Here is a 9,528-nt window from a genome sequence, read left to right on the forward strand (position 1 = left end):
GAGAAAACCTCACAACTATGCAATTAGAAATATCCATTTGAAAGTGATGAAGAAAGGTATGAAATTCTATTTCAATACAAACACATTTAAAAAAAATCACCTTTCTCCTTAGCTTCTTATATTCGAAAATATGGTGATTTATATTCAAAGGTACAATGAAATTCTAAATAGGTTTTTAATCTGTTTTGCTTTGGGGGTGACTATTAATTGCTTACTTTGAAAAACTGGCATTCAACAGCCTTTCCTTAAGCACAGTGTGATAATGGTTTCTTAATTTTAGGAATGCGGACTTAGCATTTTTATGTGTAATTATTCATTATAACCATTAATTGGGTTTGACAAGGACACAGTCCAGCTATGCACATATGCAGACACAAAACCTAGCTTATATTCCAAGAATGTGAAATTCTAGATACTGTATTGCTATTAATTTTCAAATCAAATAATTTATGAATCAGGACAAAGGAGAGCCAATGATGTTTTAGTCCTCCTGTCCCCACCTTTCCCTGTTCCATTATTCCCTCCTAACCTCCTCCCTTTTGCCTGTCCTTTGCGATTACCTGCCAACAAGCCCCCCTAACCCCCCGCCACCCCTGTTTCCCCCACCCCCACCCCCCTTTCCCCATACCTCATACTGAGTGATAATTCCATTTGGTTCCAATGGCTCTTTCCAGTTCAGGAAGATCTTGTTTTCAAAGGATGTTCCTTGGAGGGATTTGACTGGCACAGGCCCGGGCACTAGAAATACAAGCATTGGTGATGAGAACATGCACAAACAATGTTGAAAGCACCTCATGTCAGCAGGATAAACACAATTTAAAGGAGAGGCCGTGAGGTGAAATGCGTCTTTAAAAACAAAATCAGTACACTGAGCGGTAGGCACACCCGACTCCGAAATGGACACTGAAAGTCAGGCTGCAAGTTTCTAAAGCAGGAGATGTAGAAATAAATGTAAAGTTATTTTTATTCGAATGAATATTCAGTCACCTTGGAGGGCTGCATGGTCATGCACTCTGGTTTCCACTGTTGGAAACCTCTAATACCATGAGATCCTTACTTGCAGTTCGCTTCGAGAACAGAGATGCCTCTCCTTGAAAGAATTTTTTTTGAAGATTATGATAATCCCTTAAAGAGTTTCCATCAACAAAGTTCATAAAATAATGAATTACAATCATAATTAATGCTCATAGACTCAAAAGCCAAGTCACATAGCACTGACTTGAGATGCCCACTAAAAACCATCCTGACTTTTGTAGCTATACTTATCAAATTTTTTATAATTAAAAAGATAACATTGATTGTTATAATTCTTAAAAAGATGTTACAGATGAATATGCTAAGACGTCATTGCTCCATGCGTCTAAATGAAGCTTAGTTTTTTTCTCAGTTAAGAAAGAGCAGGCTGGTTTAGGATCAAGTATCTCTCAATTTGTAAGCTTTAGCCTTTTGTCAGAGCTGAAGATGGGGCTCAGGGCCTGTCCACACCAGCCAGTGCTCTCCCACTGAGCCGTCTCAGACACTCTATTATAGTCATTGTTTCCATTTTATTTGTTGTTGTTGTTTATTTTTGGCAGGGTTTAGTGCACACGTTGACTTTGAGCTCTATGTAGCCGAGGATGGCCTGAATTTAGGACTCCTTGCCTCTTCCCCCAGAACGCTGAGATTACAAGAATGTGTCACTCTGCTCTGTTTGATGCCTTACTGTGTTGGGAATTTAATTCAGAGTTTCATGCATGTTATGCAAGAATTATAACTTTGCCTCCTCTTTATTTGTGAAAGCCTTATGATTTGCAAAATCCCAAGTTATTAGTGATGTATCAGTTACTGTTGACAAGCTGTAAGATATTTCAAGTATTATGTGTTTTCCTTTTACATATTTTACTTTAAAACCCCAGTATTTATTCACGCAATCCAGATTCTTCTTCCAATGACGCTTTACAATACATAGCATCCCACACACTTGGCTTAAAAATTCCCTTTTGAAAATACCAACCCTGTATTAGGCAAGTATGGTTTTTAATTAATATTTTCCTCAAATCCAACGTTTCAGTGAACTTCACACATGACATTATCCAGAAATGCCGTTTCAAAGTACAGAGCAATTTCATGAGGATTGAAATAAATTAAAAATCACTGGATCAAAGGAAATGTATTTCTTCATGGCTAGCAGCAGCAAGAAATTCTGACGATATGTCACCAGACTAAGATTTATTTCATTCTACAAGGAGACTATGAATGATGTTTTGACCTCTGGGGCAGGCAACATGAGGTGGCACATAAAAGAAAGAAACCCACAGGGGGAAAAGGGAAAGAAATCCACAGTAAACAGAGAGCACAGCAGCCCTGAGCTTCAGTCATGGCCATGATTCCACGAGCATCCCTTACCCTGCTCCAAGGTGTCAGCAAAGGCTACTCTGCCCATTGCAGCTGAGATCCTGACAAACATTCCCAACATTCTGTGCGATTTCTGGCAGTGCCAAGGCTGCCAGGGACACTGGTTTGCTGTGCAAGGAGATGTATGTATATTTGTGGAATCTGTTTGTGATCACAGTCAGGGGGGTGCCTCTCTTCTTCCCGTGTTTGCCAGGGCGCTTGGCAGATGGACAGGCAAGAATGAAAAGTGAGAACTGGTATCAACATTTCTGTGTCTACAGAACTCAATTGGGCCTATAAATTCTACGAGACGGAATGAAGGCATTTCAAATTGTTCTTATCTAGGAGTGGTTTAAACTAGTTGCATAATTCTGCATTGAAAGATGGACAGGCATGAAAATTTGCTTCCCTACAACGCTGACATTGTCATCCCTTTTCACGCATGTTCTACTTTGACACAAGTCTGCTTACAGCATTTCCAGGTTCTGTTTTCAAGATGAAAAACGGGGGAGAATAGCAAGCCCAAGGTATGCCACACATGTGATCATGACTTGGACCAATAAGTACTCCAAACTTTATACACACACACACACACACACACACACACACACACACTCACACACACACACACGAAGAAGGTGAGGATGAGGTATGGGTATAGACCATATATATATGTCTGTGTATATAATATATATATGTATATATGTATATATATGTATATACACACACGTGTTTACATAAGGAAGGAGAGGATGAGGTATGGGTACAGACTATATATATGTCTGTATGTAAATATATATGTATATATATGCATAAAGATGGTAAGGATGAAGTATGGTTACAGACCTTATGTGTGTGTGTGTGTACATATATACATAAGGACAGTGAAGGTAAGGTATGGGTTCAGGCCAACTACAGTCATTTATTTTCTACATCTGAAGAGAGGTGATGTCTGCACACACATAGACAATGTCTCAGTTGGTTACAGTTTGTCTAAATGCAGCACGCAGCTCCCAAAGCCGTCTCATGCCTAGCTACAGACCGCACGGATCGTCACTCCACGTTTCCTTCATAATAATTTTCATGGAGACAGAGTGCTGACTTTTGTCCCTGTACTTGTGATTTATCTATGAGCTGTTCCAGTTAATTTTGTTTTGAGCATGAGGAAGTCCTTCAACTACAACTTAAAAAAAAAAGGAAAAGAAAAATGAAATAGGTACGGAGAAAGATTATATTAAATAAGCATTACAGCCTCTAAAATGGAATAAATGTACATTCTAAAATAGCTTTGTAGCCTTAAAAATGTCCTCGAACCAGGCTTTTCTGCTGAGCCAACTTCATAATATTGATTTTCATGAATGCTGGAATGAAAAATGAAAACAGAACCATATATAAAAAATCGTGCCCATGAATTAAAGAAACATGCATAATAAATCAAGTATAAATTTTCCCCTAAGGTTCTAGTGGGAAATGGTTCTAGCTCTGGGACCTTGATTTATGGAGGTCCTCAGAATTCTTTTCTCATAATTATATCTTTTTATTAGATGGTTGATAATTTAGTCTTTTTCCTCTGTATATGGAGCAGCAATAATTTAATAAGACTGACTTAATCGGATCATCATAATCCATCAATCTTTGCAACGATAAGTATGATTTGGTTGTTCTTCCCCACCTCAGAACATCGAGATAAAACAAGTATTCTGTGAAGAAATTTCATGAGCAGCCATGAAGAATGAGTTACAAATATTTTATGAAATTTTCCACATCAGTCGTTAAGTCTTACTTATAGTGCTGAAAACAGACAAGAAAAAGTAAAAAGCCTACCACACGAGACACAACCACAGGGATTATGCAGTAGCCAGACTGTGAAACTCTAATGTTCAACTTCAGATAACTGAAGTCAGTATGGGACACTAAATTGAAGTTCAGGCCAACAGAAGCTTATTCAAAAAGTCCTCAACACAGAGATTAAAATAAAAGTAGACCTGAAAATGGTATGGAAATTAAATAGAGAACTTATGTTATTTCTCGTGTATAAAACTGATTCTAGACAATATGAACATTATTATTCTGAGTTTGATCAATTTAGGGCAAAATTCTAGAGCAATTCATTACCTGCTTATTTAACATATGTAACCAAATGCAGTTTAAAAAAATATAATGTAATTAAAAAAATTACAAAATCCTGACTGCCTTCTTTTATTCGTAGGGAAGAAAATCAAGATAGCAAAGTATATGAAAGGAGAAAACCAAGGGAAATTGCACTGTTAACAAGCGAGTGGATAAAAATAAATGACAATATAAAACGCATGTAGCTGAATCTAAATGTTATCAAGTAAGGCGTCCTGGCTTTAAATGTTAACACCAGGCAATAAAACATGTGGCCATGCTCTTAATACTGGAAACACGGGTTATAAAGTGCCCAGTGTGACCGTGAATTCTCCGTAGCATGTCGGAAGGTGTGTGATTCCTCAGGACAACTGTCGCTCTTCTTAGACATCTGCTCCCATTATTGACCTATGAACCCATTCCCACCACCTCTTCGTTTCCACACAGTAAGTTTTAAGTGTGTGGGAGGGGAGGGTAGGGGTAGCAGATGGAGGTGAGGTATTATTTAAATATTGTAACCACATAGCTTTCATACGCGGAACCATATTGAGATAGCCACCTTGATTGACTCAAACAGGGTAACACCGCATTCATCATAAGTCTCAAGAGTTTTTACTCAAAAATGTTTGTAACCTGAGATTCACTTCAGACACTGTGTTGTTGCAGTCTGAGCTAAATGACGTCCAGGGTTCTTGCTTCTATAAAGACAAAGTAACAAACCACAGTCACTTCCACTTTCCGGAGCAGAAAACTTGAAAGAACTGTTTCTAAAAAGTGCAGCTCAGAGACCTATTTTATGACAGCCACCTCAGTCCTACTTGCTAGGTTACCAAAAGCAATATAGTGGCCTACTGACGACATGAAGGGAGGTGGGGCAGTGGTCTGGCTATAAAACAGATCTTTTGTTCTGAAACTCAAATAAAAACAATGGCATCCCATCAGACTGTTCAAGGAGAAAGTAGGAAGGAACGGGAGCAGAGAAATCTCCAGATCTGATTTCTTCTCTTGAGCACAGGACTAGAGAACTGGGAGATGTTATTGGCTATAGAGGAGTAAAATGATACAGTTAGGCTCTATATTTTTGTTCAATAAGGAGCTCTATTCACAGTCATGCTAACGATTTAGCATAATATCAGGGAAAAGACTTAACATATTATAATATTAATATAAATATACATTCCTATTACCTAATTTTCATGAATATAATTTCTGAGATTGTAGTAAAATCTGTAAAAGTGATGGCCTGTAATTTTCTTAGGAGGAACTTCATTTTGACTAAAAAGATGTCTTGTGCCTTTTGTGTTCTCTCTCTCTCTCTCTCTACACACACACACACACACACACACACATACACACACACACACACACACACACACAGACTTACAACCAGATGGAGTACTCTATCTTCAAATATTAGGAAAACAATAGCAGCTAGTATGGTTTACAAAACACACACGCAATGTGTAAGAAAGTAAATTTGCCAAAAGGTGACTGATATATTGATGTGGACAATAACCTTTTTTGTTCTTACCACTTGGTAAGAAGAGCTTGATTCAGGCTTTACTCATCACTGTTTGAAAACACAGCATGGGTGAATGTCATTTGATATTTGGATTCTTTTCTAAAGAACACGTCTCTTGTTAGAGCTAAACTGGGATGAGAAAATTTGGTGGGTTTCCGGGTTTGGCTCAGTGATGGATACTGTAGGGTCAATGTAGAAATGATGTCATTCTTGGTCCCCTCAACCCTCGCCCTCCCCCCCCCCCGGAGATAATAAACATGAGCGTACCATCCTCATCAGTCTGGATGATTGTCTCTTCGCTCTCCTTCCTCCCCTCTGGGTTGGTTAGGATCATCTTGAGGCTGACATTTGTGTAAGGTGGCAGATGGTTTACAACGTGTTGAGGGGCTTTGGGGTCCATGTCCAAGCAGTCGGCCCTGCTCTCATTGTGGCCTCGGAAGTAATGGTAGCAAATGGTGACGTTGAAAGTGTGGCAGCGCGTGATGTTGTAGCCCAAGGACTCCCAGTCCACAGCGATGCGCCTTGCCTGGATTTCAGCAATCTTCAAAGTCTTTGGCGTCCGCATGGGTTCTGCAAAAATAAATCAAAGTTGCAGACAGACGTCAACTTGACCGTGAATGCTTCCGGAAGAGTGTCACACTGAACGTGACACAGCATACACGGACGCAGTGACTCTCAAGAGAATCTTCGGCTTTCAGTGTTTTGCCAAGAGAATGATTGGGTTTTAGTGTCAATACCTGATCAGTTTTATTTTGGTAAGCTTTGGACACTTCCTACTTTAGTTTTCGGAACTGGGACACAACAGTAAGACAAGAACAACATTTCCTAGTACTCGGTAACCAAGCAGCAAATAGAGAAGCGGAGATGTGGAAACAATAACTATGGTCGCGATTGTGCAGTTCCCTGTCGCTTTCCTTCATCACTATTAAGCGAGTAGATTAGCTCATACATCAGAAGGGACATGAGTCAACGTGCTCTGCTCAGTGATTTGTCATGTCACTAAGCTATGGTGTGTACTAATTAGTCTAATTGTAACACTAAACTACCATTTACCAAAAATGGCCCGGCTATTAATTAACACTAATTATTTCAGTAATGATGTTGTTCATCAACACAAATAAAAGATGTGGAAAAATTACCAGGACACATGTGGATAGCAGCACCATCCTCCTGCCTTCTTGATCTCTTTGTGTCTTATTTTCTAAGACACGCGGGTCTAACAACCCATTCGCTGTCACACTAACCAAATGAGGAGGGGAGAGCTCACTGGGCTGGAAAACGCTGGCCTGACTGAACCCTCAGAATACTGGAGTCCATCCATCACCGACTCCCAGCGGGATCCGTTCCTCATGCAAGACTGACTTTAATTGTCTAACTTAATCAAAATAATTACTCCACGAAAGTCAGGACCATGGTGAACCATATACAGCATGGAAACCAGAACACAGCAAAATGTTAAGACATCGATTAGATAAAAGTAAAAAAGCTGAGGCCACGCTCAAGGTCTTACTAGTGCTTTCCTCAACCCACTCAGGGTGGTCGATACCACTGCTGACAACAAGAACCTGAAGTCAGCAAGGGTAAAAGCAAAACACATGGAAAAGGGCCCGGTTTGGATGTTTTTGTTCATTTTTATGTTTGGTGTTAAAAAAAAAAAACAATTAGAATGTGACACAGATGCAAGGGCAGATTGGGAATCCAGCTCGGTGGCTCTAGTGTGGGACAGAAAGCAATCCCAAGTGGCAAATACGTTAAAATTTCAAATCTAAATATTCCCCGTGTACACATACAAAACAGACATTGGTAGAACCTAGTGCACAGGTTTCAAGTGTTAGTGGGTGCTCTTCAGACTTCCGCCTGGCTGCTGTACCAGATTAGATCTTGTTTACTGTCCTAAGAGCACACGGAGAGACCGGAAGGAGGGTGGTGGCTCTGTGATCATACATGCCTTCTCGTGTATTTATCACCATGCTAATGCTTTCCCACCGGGTGATCCATCCAGTGTAGTGCCAATTCCCATCAGTCTTTGTCTCTGGAATCCAGCAGCTGACTGAACAATAACAGCTACATTAGCTCCATTCATCGCTAGGGAAACTAATTTTCGCTACGGCCAGAGAGCAAGACTTTCCTCAGTGACCAAAGTCAACTTGGACCATACTTTGTCTATAAAGTATTTATTTGTATCCAGAATGAGGAAGTAAATGAGTGACCCCTGGACATCAATGACAGAAACCACCACTGAGAAAGATCTCCTGTTTAGTGATGCTACGTGTTTACATAGATCCTCTCACTCTGAATCTTGCGTTCCCTTTTCCTACACATCCTAACCATCTCCTCTCCCCATATCTGTTTTTCACCTCTGTGCAGCTGACAGGTAATCCACAATCTAATACCATCTCAGACACCACGCAAGAGGTCAGTGTCTTACGTGCACCCCAAGTTCTCACATAGCTCAGAGTTGGCGGAGGATGGATAAGTTGCTGTCTTGGTTAACTTTTGTCAAACCTAGGCAGATCTGAGAAGAGGAAGTTGCAACTGAGGAACTGCCCTTATGGAACTGGCATGAGGGTGAGGGCAGAAGCCATTTTCTTGATGTTTATTGACATAGGAGGGTCCAGCCTGCTAGGGCTGTGCGTGCTCTGGGCAGGGGGTCCTGGGTTATATAGGAAAGCAGACTGAAGAGTTGTGGGGAGCAAGCAGGTAAATGTTACACCTCCATAGACTTGCCTCAGGTCCTGCTTCCAGGATTCTGCTTGAGATTTTTCCCCTGGCTTCCTTGATAACAGAGTCTGATTATGAGAAGTAATACCACCCACCCCCCTTTAAATCACAGTAACAAAAAAAAAAAAACCCAACTAGGACAATTACTCACTCCATAAAAGTTAGCTGGTGCACTTAGATAAATAGGTTTGTGTGCATTCGAATGTTGCTTGTTTGGTATTCATAGTGAATTACATATGAAATTCAATATGAATTAGGAAAAAGGATATAACTAGTCCTATGTATGTCACCACCAAAATTTCCATGCCAATATTTGATTAAGAAAAGAATTTTTGACGAAGAGTTTTTCAACAAAGTCAGTAGGTTACTTCCATTGCTCTTTTGCTTTCACAGACTGAATAAATGCAATTGGTTACCATGTTCTTGTTAAAGAGAGATTTAGACATAATTTTACATTTTTCGTTTTTGTCTTGCTAGGTAGTCTTTGCTGACTTGGAACCCAGTCCCTTCTCATGCTCACTTAGATACAGGTGAGGTGAGAAGTGGAAGGAGTTGTTGGGCAAAGTGTTATGAGAACTTTAGGGAAAAGCACAATAATGTAGAACTCTTAATGCAGCAAATGATCCTATAAAAGGCCCCCAAGTAACTCATGTAACATGAAGCAAAATGGACTCTGTGAAGAAGGTGTGCAAAGTGGTCCAGAAGGTAGTGAAATGAATAAAACATAGTATTAGGCCGGAGGAGCCTACCTCTTATTTACTGAAGATGATAAAACAAGAAAAAGATTATATTTTGATTAAGGG

General features: G+C 39.9%; 1 protein-coding gene and 1 long non-coding RNA gene across 25 annotated transcripts in view; one reads left to right on the forward strand and one right to left on the reverse strand.

The window, feature by feature from the left end:
- The window catches only part of Ptprk (protein tyrosine phosphatase, receptor type, K), a 499,207-nt gene that overhangs the window by 106,754 nt on the left and 382,925 nt on the right, over nt 1-9,528 (reverse strand). For all 24 annotated transcript variants that reach the window (XM_063265927.1, XM_063265913.1, XM_063265905.1 and 21 more), the window contains exons 8-9: nt 6,272-6,574; nt 629-738 (exon numbers count right to left, since the gene is read on the reverse strand). In XM_063265927.1, the coding sequence (XP_063121997.1) occupies nt 629-738; nt 6,272-6,574 (413 nt within the window). The remainder of the gene's footprint in view (nt 1-628; nt 739-6,271; nt 6,575-9,528) is intronic.
- Nucleotides 1-9,528, forward strand: part of LOC134484965 (uncharacterized) — a 37,370-nt gene that overhangs the window by 4,173 nt on the left and 23,669 nt on the right. The window contains exon 4 of the long non-coding RNA XR_010062798.1: nt 4,583-9,255. This is a non-coding gene — a long non-coding RNA (uncharacterized LOC134484965). The remainder of the gene's footprint in view (nt 1-4,582; nt 9,256-9,528) is intronic.

This window comes from Rattus norvegicus, chromosome 1 (assembly GCF_036323735.1).
Source record: "Rattus norvegicus strain BN/NHsdMcwi chromosome 1, GRCr8, whole genome shotgun sequence".
In the NCBI taxonomy this organism is placed as follows: Eukaryota; Metazoa; Chordata; class Mammalia; order Rodentia; family Muridae; genus Rattus; species Rattus norvegicus.